Raw genomic sequence first — 17,617 nt, forward strand, 5'->3', positions numbered from 1 at the left:
AGCGGCTTTCAGGCAACCCACAGACCTCCAGGGGTTGCTTTTCTCAAAGGAAGGAGAGGTCTAGAGCCAGATCTCTCATATTGTTTGGTACCACAGTTGAGAATATTGTGATGGTGAATGGAGTTGAGGTGAATGGAGTTAAATCCAGATGGTGACCAGTCACTAGTGGTGTTCCTCAGGGGTCAGTACTGGGGCCAGACCTTGTTTGATGTCTTTACTGATGACCTGGACAAGGGGCTTGAGTGCACCCTCAGTATGTTTGCAGGTGACGCCACACTGGGAGGAAGGGTCAATCTGCATGAGAGTGGAAGGCCTTACAGAGGGATCTGGACAGTCTGGATTAATGGGCTGAGGCCAATGGGCTGAGGTTCAACGAGACCAAGTGCCAGGTCCTGCACTTTGGCCACAACAACCGCAGGCAACGCTACAGGCTTGGGGCAGAGTGGCTGGAAAGTTGCGTGGAGGAAAAGGATCCTGGGGGTGTTGGTTGATGCTCCGCTGAACATGAGCCAGCAGTGTGCCCAGGTGGCCAAGAAGGCCAATGGCATCCTGGCTTGTATCAGAAATGGTACAGCCAGCAAAACTAGGACACCCTCCTGCCTAGGGATGTGGTAGAGTCATGGTCTCTGGAGGTGTTCAAGAAATGTGTGGATGTGGCACTGAAGGACATGATTAGTGGGCATGGTGGGGATGGGCCAATGCTTGGACTAGATGATCTGAGAGGTCTTTTCCAGCCTTAGTGACTTTATGACACTTACAAGTCTTCCTAGCTAGGTTTGCAAAGGTAACATCCTGCTTTGGGCAGTTTCCATTGTCTACCCACTGAGTAACTTCAGTTCTCTCTTGTGCTTGCACCAGATGGATCATTCTGGGGAGGAGGAATAATCTCCCAGATAGGCTTATTCTCCCTTCTGCATTGCTTTTCTCCACGATGTGCTGGTTGCTGTGTCTTCTTCCCAACACATCAGAGCTTTATAGACCAGAGGGCCATCCACAGCACACTTCCTGTCCTGGAGATTGTGTTCAACACAGATGGCTCTTTATTGCTAAGTGTATGTGAGATCTAAATTGAATGTGCTCTCTTGTCTAATATTTAACAAAGCACATTTAGTTAATGACTAATGTTTCATTATTGCAGGAAGCTTTTAGTACCAAAAGGTTAAGTGGTTCATTTGAATATTGCCCGAGTATCTTTGCCCTGTCAGGGTTTTTTTTCTGAAGTTAATTTGCTATTGTTGTGATCATGTCTGACAAGTGCTGGCTAGAAGCGAAGGCAGGTTATGGGGATCTGCTTCCATGACACAATTTCAACGGTATTTAGCAAGCTGCATTTTACTCAGCTGAGCAGCTCATTTGCGTGGACTCTTATTCAGGGATGAAAAGCCACTTTTGAGCATAGGACATCTTCCACAAGGAGTTATTTGCATCTGAGGCAAAGGACTCTGAAGGAAGTGATAAAAAAGTGGGCAAAATTAATGGAGCCAGAAGAGGTTAATAGAGCTACCAGCAGAGGCTTGCTATATATTCACACGTGTAGAGGAGGAGGTTTAGGTATTAATATAAAATTATAGTGACTCTGTACTAGTAAAGCACATGGAAATGAGTTTCTGCTACACTGATATTAATGATATAAGCTCTTGTGAGGTGGTCATAAAAATGGAAAGCGTTCTTTTCACCATAAGAGAAAGGCCCCTTTGTTTCTTTGCTAGTGTTGAACTCAGTTCTTTGGATGACCTTTTTTCAGTGAAAAGCAGAATTCTTGTAAATGAGTTCACATTTTTTCTCCTTAGTTTGTTGAAAACAGAAGCAAGCATGCACATCACATCCACACCCTCCCATTCTGCTGCTTTCCTGGACTGGAGCAATTCATGAAGCTGTCTTCTGAGCCCTGTGTTGAGAACATATCCGTTACAATCCACCAGAGGTCTTTATTAGTAGGGAGGATCTAAGCTAGCCTTCATCAATTAATTTGACACATGTGCAGACTTCTTAGTCCTTGCGCAAGAAAGTTCAAAGGTACTTTCACAGGCCCTCTGCTACCCTGGAGCTGCTCCTGCAGCACGGTGATGCATCTCTTCAGGAAGGCATCTCTGCAACTTTAGAATGCTCCACTCCTTCCCCCAGAGACAGCTCTGATTTTCTCTTTGCTCACTTCGTAGTCCACTGCTAGAACTGCTCCCTAAAATGGTTCTCATTGCATCCTTCCAGCACAATAAATAAACACCAACCTTACACCTTCCATGTTTCAGGACTCCAGAGAGCAGAAGACAAAACAATGTTTTATCTTACATTGCGCAAAGTACTTGAATATTTGCTGCAGGAAAAAACACTAGCTGCTGAAGACTTTCTCTTCCCAAATCCATGTCTTTTCCTCCCTTAGAGAAGGATCTCCTTAATCGTCAACAAGGCACTGTAATATCATTTGTAATATCATGTGCAGATGCTTTGCTAAGTCAGGTTGTCTGTGCGTTTCAGCATCAATATTCTATGAAGGAATCAGACTGCTTATTAGAAGTTTAGATCAAAAATAGGCACAAGAAAATACTTTTGTAAATGTATTTTCATTTGTCAACCTGTTCACTGGCACAGGCTGCCCAGAGAAGCTGTGGTGCCCCATCCCTGGAGGCGCTCAAGGCCAGGTTGGATGGGGCCCTGGGCAGCCTGAGCTGGTGGGGGGCAGCCCTGCCCACGGCAGGTGTTGGGGCTGGGTGGGCTGTGAGGTCCCTTCCAACCCAAGCCATTCTATGACTCTGTGATCAAAAGACGTAATTCTTCAAGGCTTATTGAACAATACCTTGAAGGATTGACTTGATCTCCCTCCTTGTTCATTAGCCAAACATATTGTAGGAAATCCTCTTCAGAACAAGGTATTTCACAACAAGTTAAGCTGCCAGGCAAAGTGTGTGCAGCCAAAACAAAGAAATCTGTTTTGAACACAGTAGTGAGTGCACATCTTGAGAGAAAACCGTATGTTGTATTTAAACGCATAGAGAGCAGTGGTCCTTCACACCCTCGGTACCACCTCTGTAGGGACACCAAGGAAGGGCTGGCAAAAAGGGATGTGTAGGGTGCAGCACACTCTTCTTCTGCTGCAGGGTGATGGGAAAAAAAATGATTCAGTTTGATAGGCACCTTGAAAGGCAGAGTATGAACACAATGCATGAAGAACTTGAAGAAAAAAATGCTGTATCCAGCTTTCTGTTTACTGAAACTAAAGATATTAGAGATGAGGTAAATAACAGCCTGTGCACCATTCCTGCCTGTATTTCAGAGGACCACTGTGGAAGCTCTTGGATTAAAGCACAGCATGGACGCTGTGTAATGGGGGATGGCAAGTGGTGTGCTCAGGGATGCGGCAATGCACCCGCTGGGGCAGCAGATGCTCCAGCATGCCGGCAGCAAGGTGTGGGAGCACATCCTAAAGTGCTGTGGGCAGTCAGAGGATGCTTCACTGACATCTGGAGCAGTGCTGGAGTCTGTCTGCTTCACAGATCTGATAAAATGTTTGCCCACAGGCAAACTCCAGCATGAGTGGACAGAGAAGGAGTCACTAAGTTTGTGTCCAATACCGATGTTTTCATGCCTCTGTAGGTCCTGACAATGCTCAACTCTACGTATCCTGCTTTGAATCTCATACTGAGAGAAAAATTTCCTCATAAAGTTAGTAATTTTTTTCACCTTTTCAACCCAAAGCTGATGAGGACCTCAGAAGCCTCTAACACTTCCTCTACGAGTGCAGTAGATTCTCTCCTTGCAATATTACCCACTCCTTGACCTCACATCCACTGAAAATAGGGAACTTTGCAATGCTGTGTTGCTATTTATAGTTAGTCATTATAACATATTTCCACAAAAGTACTCCTCTGGGATCTGAGTCAATGTAATGATCTTCATTGAGTCCTTCTGTTTTCAAAGTTGCGTACTTATGTCTTGACATAGATGCTGCTTTCTGCCATCCCTGAGTTTATCCCGAGTTTGCTAAATGCGTTTTAATTTCTTCAGCTTACATACTCATGATGTTGATGCACTGAACCCAAAACTTTTGAAAGAAAATTAAACTGACTAAGCTGCTGGTGTAACTGCCTTTTAAAAATGTATTGAACTGACGTGTTTGGCTGAATAATTGTTAGAGCAGTGTCTTCGTTTCAACTGGGACAGAATTGTGTTTTTCATAGTGTCTGGTATGATGCTATGTTTTGGTTCTAGGAGAATAACAATGTTGATAACACAGCAATGTTTATGGTTGCTGCTAAGCCGTGTTGTACAGAGCCAAGGCCATTCTCAGTGAAGGGCCCATGGAGCTGGGAGAGAACAGAATCGGGACGGCTGACTTGAACTGGCCAAAGGGATTTCCATAGCGTATGACACCATGAAGAAGGAGTTTTGAAGGGGATGGGAGTGCATCTTGCTCTCTTCTGCTGCTCGGGGGCTAGCTGGGCATTAGTTGGGGGATGGTGGGAAACTGCTTGTGCATCACTTGTTATATACATTCATATATAGATGAAGTCATAAATATTATCCTTTCCTCTATCTTAGTAAATAGTTTTATCTCAACCTATGAGTTCTACTTTGTTTTCCTGATTCTCTCCCCCCATCCCACTGGGAAGGGAGGGAATGACCAAACGATTGCGTGGTGCTCAACCACCTGCTGGGTTAAACCACAGCAAGCAGTGAGTTCTACTGAAGACAATGGTTCATTAAGGTGTGAACAGCACAGATTTCCACAGCACCTGTCCCAAGGCAGACAAAATATGTCTACCAAGAGACCCTTCATCTTATAAGTAACCACCATAGAACAGAGGGTAAGGAAAAATTGTCTAAAGACAGTACTGGGAAATGTAAATTAGTTTTATAAGTGTTAGTGCTGTAAATACAGAAATCTTGTCCTTACCTGTGCATAAGCTGCTGGCAGATTCCTATGTCCCCACACCAGTCTCTAAGCAAAGAAAAGCTCCAAGCCCGGCCTGGTTGGAAGCAGTTCCCAAAGCCTAGAAGCCTGCACCACCTCTTAGATAATGCGTTCTCTGAGTGAAACTGCTCGCTGACAGCAGGTCATGGCTCAGTCACACTGAAGAACCATGGGAATTTTGGTCATCTGCTGTCTGCAAAGATCTGAAAACCAAATTTATCTGTATGAAATACCAAGCTGCCTTAAGCTGCTAACTCCAACACAAAGCCAAGTCATCCTTTTCTTTTATGGGAGAATCCTGCCAATTTTTGCAAGGAGGAAACTGAAAAAGGTGGGTGACGAAGTGAAGCTGTTATGCTAGTTGTCACAAGGTCAGTTAATACTCGCTGCTCACATTGCTTCCACCAGTGCAGTCACAATTAATTTTCCAGTTATAACCCCCACGTTTATTGGTGAGGCAGCTATTATTAGGCTGTTCTTGCCCCCCTGTCTAATTCTGCAGTCTAATTATATTTTCCCTTCTGCCTTTTGGTACAGGTGCAATAATTAGATGGTATTAAGCGTGTTTCACATTTATTAAGCAGGCTTGTTATTATCTTTTTTTGTATGTATCTGTACTAAGAAATGTCTTGAGATTGTTGAGGATATGCTCGGCCCTTCCTCCATCCTACCACCCACCTGCAGCCTTACTCTGGATTTCTGGTGCCATTTCTGCAGCTTCTGTCCTGTTAAGACACAGCATGCTGATCCCTTCCTCTGTTTGTTTTCCTTCTTAGAGCTCCCTCTCTCTGCATGATTGTGCACAGACCTCTCAGGCCTCAAGTTCTTGTATTTGTTCTCTTGAATTGGCTCTTCAAAAGCAAATCCAAATTGTGCTGAACCTTAAATATTGAATATGAATAATTAAAGCGATGAAATAATTGAGGGATGACTTTGGTTTTGGACTTGGGCCCCTTGGATGAGATCCTTGACATTTTCTGTGGGAGTGGGATTTTTCTCACCGTTTCTGAATTAGTGGAAGAAAGTAATGTGATGTTTTTGATGAGGTGAAACACGGGAAATACACTCGGTATCTTTGGAAAGGGCAAGTGAATGAGCTTATAGTGCTAGGTGGGCACGTGGAGACCTTGCATGAACACAGACCACATACTTCAAAATATTGAAAACAGACCGTAAACACAATGGCAATGCTGTAGAGGTGAGCCAGGGCAAGGAGTGGAGAAGAAAAAAAGATCTTGATAGCATTCCACTGTGCCAGTGCTCTGCCCAGCATTAGTGAGGGCTGGAAATCTATTCTCCATCATTATGCTAGAGGAGCTACATGTCCATTTTTGAAAGGTAGCCCTAAACATATCTAAAAGTTTTCTTATAAGTCCCCACACTGCTGGGAGCACACAACGCTTAGGTATTTTATTTCTAGTATAACGTCTAAGTGAGACATCATCACATGATAGAAAAATACTGATAGCTCTTAGCTTTTCCTCCACCGAAGTTGGAGGTCAAGAAACTCACAGCCTGCAAAACTTGTTGTTTGCAACTGGAATGAACTTCACCCTCAAAATACTAGGGAAAAAAAAAAGATCTTTTATTTAGGAAAATGCAATGAAACAAAGAGAACTGCCCAAACGCACTGGGTAGCTTTAGCTTTGTGGTGTTACATTGGTGACAAGAAAGAAATGAGAAAGTCCAGATGCGGTTCTCATGTCTGCTCCCAGGTGTGGGCACAACTCCCCTCACTGCCAGGGTCCAGGCTACATCCAAAGAAACATGGATGTAAGAAACTAGGAATAATTGATGCATTTGCCAAACACCCACAGTGCTCTGATGGGAAGAGGGCATTGGCTTGGGTTTTGGTGAAAATGAAGAATGAAAATGAAGTTGAAGGTCTCTCACAGATATCATCTCTGTAAGAACAGCTTAGCAGTCTTTGCTAGTCCTTTCCCCATTCCTCTCAGCCCACATCTTGTTACAAGAGTGTAAAATGGAGCAAAACTTGTAGCAGGTTCAACTCTGCTTCCTTCAGTTCAGAAGATGGTTTGATTCAGGAGAACTTGTTGGAGGCTTTTGCTTTGCATGAAAGCAGCGCTTTGCTTTTGCTATGAGAGTGATAAAGGCCCTGCCATTCTGAAGGCTGTCATTCACCTTTTGTTAGTTCCTTTACACTCTCCCTCTCCTCACAGAGCCCTTTCAATCCAGTGAGTTCCCCAGGACTTTATAAGAAGGCAGTGATGGAGTTATTGCTGAAGAGCTGGGCAGGTGAGAAGTCTTTTGTAGAAAGCACAGTAGAAAGGGAAAAAAAATTCATAATGCCAAGTACAGAGGGCAGAGCTGTGAGAGGGAAGATGCCTGAAGAATGAAGTGCAGCCACGCAGCCAGGCCAGGGAAGGATGGGAAGAGGATGTCCAGGAGCCTGCAGGAGCCTGCAGGCACAATAGAGATTTTGCAGTCCCCAGGAAGAATTAGCAGTACTTATTCCCAGGGGAAAACCAGCCGGATTTCTTCTAGTGGAGCAGGACAGGGTGGGTGGAAGACATTTTGCAGCTTAGCCATTGAAATCTGTTCTGAAGCCTAGCATAAAGTCAGAATCTGGCAGGACACAAGGGGGTAGATTTGCTCTCAGATTTCTAAGGCTCCTTTCTCCACACCCAGCTCACAAGCTTTCTCAGTACTAAAAACCTTATTGTTCTAGCTCATTGTTCACCGAAGTCTGGCTTTTAATTCAGAGTCCTCTTGGAACTTGTTGGGGTGTGCCCTTTGAAAAAGGGCTCTGGCAAAACTGTTCTCAGCTGGCTTTGAATCCTGTCATGGTATGGTTTAAACCAAGGAGGTCTCCCATTTTTCCTCCCACAGGGAAGAAAGTTGTCAGCATAGTGAATTATTTGTGCAAAATAATGGCGCTTTAATAGCACCCTCAGTGTGCGCTTGCAACCTGGAAGGCCAGCAGCGTCCTGGGCTACATTAGAAGGGGCCAGCAGGGTGAGGGAGGAGATTGTCCCTCTCTACTCTGCCCTCGTGAGGCCGCATCTGGAGTACTGCGTCCAGGTCTGGGGCCCCCAGTACAAGAAAGACGTGGAGATGTTGGAGAGGGTCCAGAGGAGGCCATCAAGATGATCAGAGGGCTGGAGCACCTCTCCTATGAGGAAAGGTTGAGGGAGTCGGGATTGTTTAGCTTGGAGAAGAGAAGGCTCCAGGGAGACCTTACTGTGGCCTTCCAATACTTGAAGGGAGCTCACAGGCAGAAGGGGGGGCTGAACTTTTACATGGTCCGATAGCAATAGGACAAGGGGGAATGGCTTTAAACTAAAAGAGGGCAGATTTAGGTTAGATGTTAGGAGGAAATTCTTCACTCGGAGGGCAGTAAGGCGCTGGCACGGGCTGCCCAGAGAAGCTGTGGTGCCCCATCCCTGGAGGCGCTCAAGGCCAGGTTGGATGGGGCCCTGGGCAGCCTGAGCTGGTGGAGGCAGCCCTGCCCACGGCAGGGGTTGGGGCTGGGTGGGCTGTGAGGTCCCTTCCAACCCAAACCATTCTGTGATTCTTTGATTTAAGCAACTTGATATCAGATAGGCAGAGAAACCACAAGCGTAGAACAGCAAGGTACCAATAATTAATTGCAGCTAAATGAGAGTTTCTCCCTTTTCCAGCACTGAGATTCTCCTCGTTGGTAGCTTTTATATTCAACCATCATATTGCTAGGCCATTTTGCATTGCAGAACAAGCAACTGCGCGCAGCTATCCAGAATGAGAGCTCTTTGGAAGGAGGGACACTAAACTGACTGCTTGACAAATTAGTATGTCAAAACAGGCCACAGAAATACTCTGAAATAAGATTTGAAAAGTTAAAACTTTTCAGTAAGTACTGAAATTCTTTTTCCCCTTTGCAAATACAAACCTTCAGTACAGATTTTTTTTTTTTTTTTAAAAAAAAGCAGATGTAAAGTACATCCTGCCTCTGTCCCATCTTCAGTTGCTCGAGGTTCAAGCAGAAAAATCCATACCTGTGTCAAACTCTGGCAGCTTCTGGCAGAGCCACCTCGTATGCTGTAGGGATTGCAGTCTGTGAGTTTCAAATAGAGGTAAAGAACTTACATTTTACTTGAATATGCGTCTTCTCCAGGTCAAAGGAGCACCAAACAGACACTCCTGAAGGTGCCTTCAGCTATAGCTCCTGCAAATCCCAAAGTGGCTTGTTCTTTTCCAGAAATTACCTTTTTATTGAATTCTCCTGTAGTGTGTGAAAAGAAAACAACCCTCAAAACAGAGGCACCTTTTAGCCACTAAAGTGCCACAGACTCTTTTGGATGCTTAAGCATTGCTCTCCTCTGGAAAAGAGCTGATCATTTGGACCCTTCCCCCTCTAGGTCCAATCTTGTCAGCAGTAGCCTGAAACCACATGACCAAGCTGACCCAGGCTGACCCTGCTTTGGCTGTTCCAGATCTGGAGAACCTGAACGGCCCAAGTTTTCCTGTTTTTAACACACAGTAGGGGCAGTCAGCTACACGTTGACAAGGCAGCGCCTTCAGGCAATAATAGCATTGCTCCTGATTGCTATTGGCTTTTGAGGCACTGTTATCATCAGCCTCATTACCTACCGAAAACCTGCTGGCGCTCAGCCATCAGCATCCCATTGGCAGCACTGGCCTTCCTGACCTTGCACTGTCCTGCAGCTATGGCTGCTGGTGTGGACTGGGCCCTGGTGCCCAATGCTGCCAGAACAGCGATGCTCTATTGATTATTGCCTTGCAAGGAGTTGCCATCTGGGTGATGAGCATGGACCCTATTATAACCCCTGTCTAGAGGCAAAACAGGCTCAACTCCCACTGTGCAAAAGCCACAATTGATTTTTGCCTTTTTTTTTTTTTTTTTTTTTTTTTTTAAAACGCTGTCTTTTTGCATTGCCTTTTTTGTTGCAGTAAGGCAGCGAGGCGATGGCCTTAAGTTGTGCCAAGGATAGGTTAAGGTAGGACATTAGGAACAATCTCTTCTCAGAAGGAGCGGTGAGGCACAGACAGGCTGCCCAGGTGGTGGAGTCACCATCCCTGGAAGCGTTCAAGAACCGTGTGGATGTGGCACTGAGGGACGTGGTCAGTGGGCATGCTGGGGATGGGCTGGGGATTGGACTAAATGATCACAGACAGGAAGAAAAAAAAACAACAACAGAGTCTAGGTTTCCAGTGAAGGCCAAAAAACTGTTTAAGCAGCAGGTTCAAAGTAGCTGAAAATCAGAGAAGAACCAGCCTTCCCCTGCCCACGTATCTGCCAGTGTAACCACAGGCTTTAATCACAGAAAGAATGACTTTGGCTTCACGTAGCAAATTCAGGCCTCCCAAATCTGGAATGGCAATCGCTACTTTCACCTGAATATGTACAAATACCCAGATTCAGTAAAATCCACCAGTGCTGAAGAACACCTGTTTGTCTTCATGAACTCCCTGTAGCTGCTGAAATTCAGCCTTTCCCTTTGGCCACCTTTGTCTCTCAGTCACTGAATGAGTTCTCTAACCAAAGAAATCCTTGTCCTTCACTTGGCCATTCACATCCTATGTATCTAGGAATGAACAAGTATAATTAAAGTATAATTAAAAGAATTTTTATTACAAATCAACATATTTATACATTTGTACATCTCGCATACTGCTGTATATGTTCACCAACATAATCATTAATTCAGAAAGCATTAACAGTATCAATTTCCATCTGACCAATTTAATGCAAGGGACTTTTAATTTTATAATTAAACATTACAGAACATCATTATCTTTCTTTTTTTCCCTTACAAATAGCAGCACATTTAATTATCAATGCTTGCAGGGCATAAGCTCCAAAGTTTTGTACAGCAGGAGAAAAATAACAGTAGAGACAATGGGAGGGCAACTCACAATGGAAAGGTGCTGGTTACAGCCTGTTACAGACAGCAGGATGTACTAAAAGAGTTAGATCTAAGCAAATTAAGAAGAGCAATACAGTGAATTTACCTCTTGAAATTGTAGAAAATAACACTTTTAATGTCATTCGGGATAGGAGTCTTGCAAATACATTTTGTTATAAGGACGAAGTAGACAGATAGATAGGATAATGCTTGTGTTTTCCAACATCTAATAGAGGTCTCAAAACATCTGGTATGGCCCTATCCTTGCCACCACCTTTCCACAGCTGACGCTAATCGGGTTTCACGTTGTTGATGTACTTAAGTGATGCCTGACATGCTAAGGAACATCCAGAACTCTCCAGGCCTACACCCACAACAATTTAGTGTTAGAAAAGTAACAGAGATTTGAGCTTTTGGAGGTTGGAGAGTGGGCACTAAAAACAGCTTCCCCTTGCAGGCCAGAAGCCACAATGCTGGCTAAAGCAGTCAGCCCATAGGTATGCGTGGTGTGCTCTGTGTAACAAAGTCTGTTTTCTCCACACTTTCAGCCCATGACTCTTGTGCTATTATTGGCACGATAGTTTTACCTCTTTAAACCACAGAAATTAAGACCTAACTGAAATTCTCTGTAGTCACAAGTTTACGGCTATTCATTTGAACAGTGCATCAGATTACGGGCATTTCTTTCTCCTTTTTTCCCCCCTCTTTTTGCTTTAGGGAGGGAAAAAAACATCACATGATGACATAAAAATTATAGGAAATTTTTATGAGAGGAAGAACGGATACATAAAAATATTAAAGAGTAGAAAGGGGGTTAATAAGTGCTTTTTGTATGCGTCAGCCACCGTGACAGGAGATGACTAAAAAGGTCAGAAATGCAGCATTTCTGTAATTAGAAATTATGTGGTAAATGTGTCTGTGTGAAAGCATCTGTGCGAGAAGCTAACCTCATCTGTAGCACCCTGGATCACAGACACCCAGTGACATTAACAAATATCTGCGCTACTGCTTGGATCTCAACACATACAAAATTGAGGACAGCTGCTAGCAGAAAAAAAGGTTTAAAAAAAAGAATTAGAAGTATTTTTTCAAGAGCTACGTTAAGAAGAAATATTCTGACTGAACCTCTCTTCTCCAAGGGCAGGTCTAAGAACTCCTGAATCAAGAGAAAAAAAGATGGCATCAAGCTTAACCTCCCCGAGCCTGAGAGGTGTAGTGGTTGCCCTGCCAAAGGGCATTTCAGTGCAGACACCTTTCATGTATTTCCTGTCAATCACATAGAGAACAAAACACAGCACTCTGACACAGGCTACCATCTCCTCTGGCGGAGTGCTACCCCAGTTGCTGAAGTGCTGTGCACACACTGCAACAGCATCCCTCACCTACCACCTCCCTGCTGGGCCCTACACCTCAGCCTCGCACTCTGTTTTTGCTTTTTCATTTTGCTACACATTAGTATCTTTTATCTTTTCACGCAATAGCCATTAAGGATGTTCTTGTGATCCGAATAATATGATCTCTATTCCATTGCAACACGAGCTGACAGAGTTCATCGCTACCTCATGGCCTGAATGTCTTAGCCATGGAGAGTGATGTTTACCTTATTACCTCCTTATCAGACAGAAAAAGAGCACGCTGAGGATGCTCACAGCAAAAGAAAGCATCTAAGAACAGTGTGCTGCCAAACACAAAAGGCTTATCCAATCTTTGTAAAGCCTCTGCCCCATGAGCAACTATTTTGAAGACACGGGACTAGAAATTTGCCATTGCTGTTTGCACGCAGATTGTTCAGAAATCATGAATACAAGATACAGAACCTGCTCATACCAAGGCAACACAGGAGAATCACGCAAACCACAACTCAGAAATGAGAGAGAACGCCTTTTGGAAGGTGCTTTTCATTAAGTCTGTCTTTCATATCTGAGCAGAAAGAGCTGCACCACTTTTTTTTTTAATTATTATTTTTTTTTTAGACTCAATACAACAGCTATGTTTTTCTGATTTCAGACTCAGGAAAGAGAAAGATCCAAAGGGCTTTCACTTCCAAGACACAGAAATGGATACTCCTCCCCACCTCGGATGCCCATTTCTAGAATGCAACAGTGTTGACAAAGCTGTTCCATAAGCCAGCCTTTCTGTAACAGGAGATCTCTTCTGAGAGCGCACCTAGGAGATACCGTGCAGATAACCCACTTTGCTGGAAGTCTCAACTCTGATTTGGAACACCAACACAGTAAGCAGCCCTACTGGCACCCTCAACTGCATGCTGCTCACTAAGCTTAGTATTTAACTTTACAAAATTAAAAGAAATGCTTTGACTTTGAAATACTATTTTATTTATAGTCATTGTTTTTGAGCCTCTCTTGTGGGAAGCTGCCCATCAACTGCTTTAAAATGGTTGAATGATTTATCGTGGCAGTTCAGTACGAGTCTTGTTGCTGTCTGAAAAGCTTTAGTTTACAGAACATGTTGTAGAATGCAACAAATCCTACATTCTCTGTAGTGCACCTTTGTAGATTTCTTCCCAGTTATACCACCTTCCCATGATCTTGATTGCACAGAGTCATCCACAGGTACTAATACCTACTCTTGCTGAGTTTCAGTCTGCTTACGTTATAACAAACACTTAAGCACGTAACCTACACACTTACGCATCAGCTACATCCTTATCCTCCAAGGAAACTCTATGATGATATAAGATAAATTTATTCAACTGTATGTACAGTGTATTTGCATATTAATAAATAAATCAATATTAAAAGTTTCTTCCCCCATAAAAAAGTGACTACAGTCTGACCAGATAATCTGACTTCATTTCTTCATCCAAGCACAGCTGTGTGACCGAGGCTACCAGTTTCCACTCAGTTTACTACAGTAACCATAGGAGCAGAAATTTAACAGGCTAGTGCTTAAGTTTATATTTTATACAGCAGAGGAGAGGGGAAGGAAATAAGAGTACTAAAAAGTGCAAAAGCCAACAACTTGTAGAGCAAAGAACACGTTCATTATGTGATCCTAGGGAAGAGAATCCAGCCCAAAAGAGGACACGCTGCAGCAAATATCATAACCAAAGTGTGCTTTTGTCCTGATAGTCAGCTGCGTGATGCCAGTCTTGTTGTGTCATGCTCCAAGAATTCCTACTCCGATAGATGCCATCTCCACCTCTACAAATTTAAGCAACACCACATTCAGTGCAAAGTGACATTTCTGAAAATAATGATTTACCTTGTCTCCGTAACATTCATCCTTACTGTGGAAAAAAAAGGCTCACTTTCTTTGTCTGTTTATTACTATATACAGAAGTCTATGTTTGCACCTCTCCATTTCCGGTAGTGAATTTTTTTCCTCTATTTACATTCATTAGAAACTGAGAAGGCAATTGGCCGTGTTGTATATTTACTGAAGTCTTCCCATTAACCCAATGACTATCTGTTCATCTTGATTTATGCTTAAAGTAGCTGCACTTGTTTTTTTTCTTCTTCCAGTCCGCTTTCAGTGGAGTATAAGTCACGGGAATCTGGGACCTGGAACACGTTTCAAGTGTCACTGCTGGAGCTGGAAGAGGGAGGATTCACATTTGAGTTCAGATGTCTGTTTGCAGCACAGTGCGTGTGGACCACACCCCCATTTGGGTATCTTACAAATGCAGGCTCACAAAAGGGATTTTGGCACACCTGACAGATCTTTTTGTCTGAAAGGAGAATTGGAGTTCCTTTATGTTTGACCTAAGGAGGAAAAAAAAAATCCAAATATGAATCTAGCAATGAATGAAGTCAAATCAAGACACAGCAGAAAAAAACTGCAACACTTCGTCGGTAACACCTGTGTGTCATTTCAAATGTACCAAAGATATGGCAAAGGTAGCTCGAACTATTTAACGTGCAATTCAATTTCTGGAATCAGACTAGTGTGTTTCTGTGCCTCACCTAGAAAGGCACTCACGTTTAATGCAACTAAAAACCCAGTACGGGCTCCTAAACGAGAGCACAACCCCACAGCAAACAGAGTATTGTCAAATTCTTATTGCAGACAGATTCTGCTGGATAAACCTTCATTAGAAGGAAACAGATTTAATCACACCCAAGAAAACTTTAAGCAACACTGCTCTACAGCTAGGAATAAAATACTTTGCAAGTGTTTCTAGCAAAAACAAAAGCTATTAAAGCATTAAAGCTTATTAATAAGTGTTGTGCAAGCTTTCTTGCAACTTTTGACATGTCCCAATCCTAGCAAAAAATAAAAATAAAAATGCCCAGTTGTTGAAAGTTCTGGAAGAAATTAATTAATCTGGAAATCTCAAGTGTATTTCCACTCAGCCCCCAAGTTCAAAGATGCTCCTTTTTCTAAAGCCTCACCTTCCCTACTGTTTTATAGAAGAAGCGTAATATTGACGATAGTAGCCACGGCAAAAACGTAATAAATGCAGCAATTAAAATTGCCAAGGACCTGAAGTCAACTTCGCCCTAACTCTTGAAGTGTCCGATTTTAATTAAATCAAGCTGCAAAGTGCCTCTATTAAAAAATAACAAAACTGAACAGAACCCTACCTTCTCATATTTGTAGATCATGTTTTCGGCTTGTGCTAACCCAAGTGCAACCTGAGTCATTCTTTTTGTGTGCATGCTTTGCCTCACTGCTCCAGCCAGGAATGGGGAGAGGAGCTGCACTGACCAGCTGTCAGGCAACAGCTGCAAAACCAGAGCTGCGTCAAACTCAGCAGCGTGGTTATTCAAGAGATCTACAGCAGCCACGACTAGTGCACAATCCGAAGCGTCTCGATTTAGATACACTGACAGCAGCATGTGGAAGAGCCTCCGTCTGTACTGCACATCTCTGTTCTCAGAGTTCCAGATACAGTATTCTTCAGCAGCACGGAAGTCCTTTAACTCATGGACAAGGATATGCAAAGCCTTCTCATGTTCTTCTAGTTTTCCATATAAAATTGCACTTTCCATGTGAAGGTCTGTGCCACGGATTTTGTCTGTTAAATGAGAAACATGAATGAGGTAATGTTTGCTCAGTGGAAGAGGTTGCTACTTTCTCTCCCAGATTCAATGTAAACAAGTCCACAGAGCTCAATTTCCACTCATTTTGCAGAGAAGCTGGCAGCTGTATACAGATACTTTTAAGTACAAGAATGCACAGGTGTACAGAAACATCTCTTAACAAGAGCACCACAAAATAAGGAAGAAATTACTAAGCAACAAGTGATAAAACTGATGTCAGTACAGTCTTTTAAAATTCTAGCAGCTAAGTTTCACACATTCCTGCACACACTACCACATGTGATAAACTCTGAGATGAAACTACAATATTTTTAAGCTCTGCTCACATCAAATATCACACAAAAATACAGACTGCTCTCTTAGTTTCAACTGAGATTGAATTGTTTTCTTCATAGTGTCTGGTATGATGCTATGTTTTGGTTCTAGGAGAAAAACAACGTTGATAACAACAACTATGAACATCAGTGTGTTAAGCAGTGTTGTACAGAGCCAAGGCCGTTCCAGCTTCTCGGAGAAGAGCTGGGAAGCAACAGAATCAGGACAGCTGACTTAAACTGGCCAAAGGGATATTCCATACCACATGGAATCATGCAGAAGAGTCATCCTGAAGGGGGTGGGAGTGCTTGTCTCTCCTGCTCACTATGGAGCTAGCTGGGCACCAGTCAGTGAGTGGTGAGCAATTGCTTGTGTATCACTTGTTGCATACATTCATATATATATATATATATACACACACACATACACTCACACACATACAGTCATAAGTATTATCCTTTTCCTTATCTTAGTAAATAGTTTTATTAAAAAAACAAAAAACCAAAACAAACCATTGAAAAAAATCTAAGCCTCAAAAAATTCAATGACAATAGTTTAAAGTCTACAAGAGACACTAAAGACCAAATAGTGTTTTCTTTTATGAAAAGGACACTACAAATCCTTAATCCAGTCTGGCAGCTTAATTGTAAAAGTCAGCAAAGTTGGTAAAAAGCATGGAAATATGATGCTTTTCCCCCCCCACAGAATATTTTTATTATCAAGGAGGAACAATACCAGCATTACAGTAATCTCTTCTTCATGTAAGAAAAAATATTCACGCAAGAAGTACTGCATTTTGGAGTACATGGATTACAGGAGAATATTCTGCCTTGTAAATCTTCCTTTCAAGAATTGGGTTAAAAATAAAAGCACAAATCAAAGGAATTTTTTCACTGACACTGTTACGCTTGTATATTACTTGTCATACAATGTTTTGCTGACTGGAAAGGCAAGGGGACAGTAAATCTTGGTAAGTTATTTCAGCTGTTACTCACCAGTTTTTATTTCTACACCCAGTGGGCTTTTTTCCATCAAATTTCAGAAGGTATTTCACATCTCGCAGCATAAGAACAAGTGATTTCCCTTTCATTCTTGGGAGGTACATTAAAAAAAATAGCCAAAGCAGCACTGGCCAAGGAAACATTTTAGCTCAATTGTTGCTTCCCTCATGATAACACTAAGATACATGTTGTCCTTTTCACTAAGTGAGGATTCTCTTTTTCCTGACTAGCATGAAACCATGTTTTTGAGATGGGAATTTGGTACATACAAGAAAAGTCCTTAAATCTTTACAAAGCTTTGCATTAATTCACATTAATTGAGAAACAGACTACTTAACAAATAAGCTTCTTAACTCTTCCATTTGCAGAAGACTTTCACAAGCTACATTCAGTTTCTTTTTAATGATGAACATATAAAGTAAGATATTGTATAAATATACTTTTCCTATCTAGTCATGGTGCTCTGTGTTCGGTGCAGTGGCAAACATACTACTCTACTTCACATACCCTGAGGCAACA

General features: G+C 42.7%; 1 protein-coding gene across 2 annotated transcripts in view; it reads right to left on the bottom strand.

Moving 5' to 3' along the window:
- Positions 10,608-17,617, bottom strand: part of TGFBRAP1 (transforming growth factor beta receptor associated protein 1) — a 33,714-nt gene continuing 26,704 nt past the window's right edge. For both annotated transcript variants that reach the window (XM_021413970.1, XM_021413962.1), the window contains exons 11-12: positions 15,324-15,757; positions 10,608-14,501 (exon numbers count right to left, since the gene is read on the bottom strand). In XM_021413970.1, coding sequence (XP_021269645.1) covers positions 14,313-14,501; positions 15,324-15,757 — 623 coding nt within the window. In that variant the 3' untranslated portion in view covers positions 10,608-14,312. The remainder of the gene's footprint in view (positions 14,502-15,323; positions 15,758-17,617) is intronic.

The sequence above is a fragment of the Numida meleagris genome, chromosome 1 (genome assembly GCF_002078875.1).
Source record: "Numida meleagris isolate 19003 breed g44 Domestic line chromosome 1, NumMel1.0, whole genome shotgun sequence".
NCBI lineage: Eukaryota > Metazoa > Chordata > Aves > Galliformes > Numididae > Numida > Numida meleagris.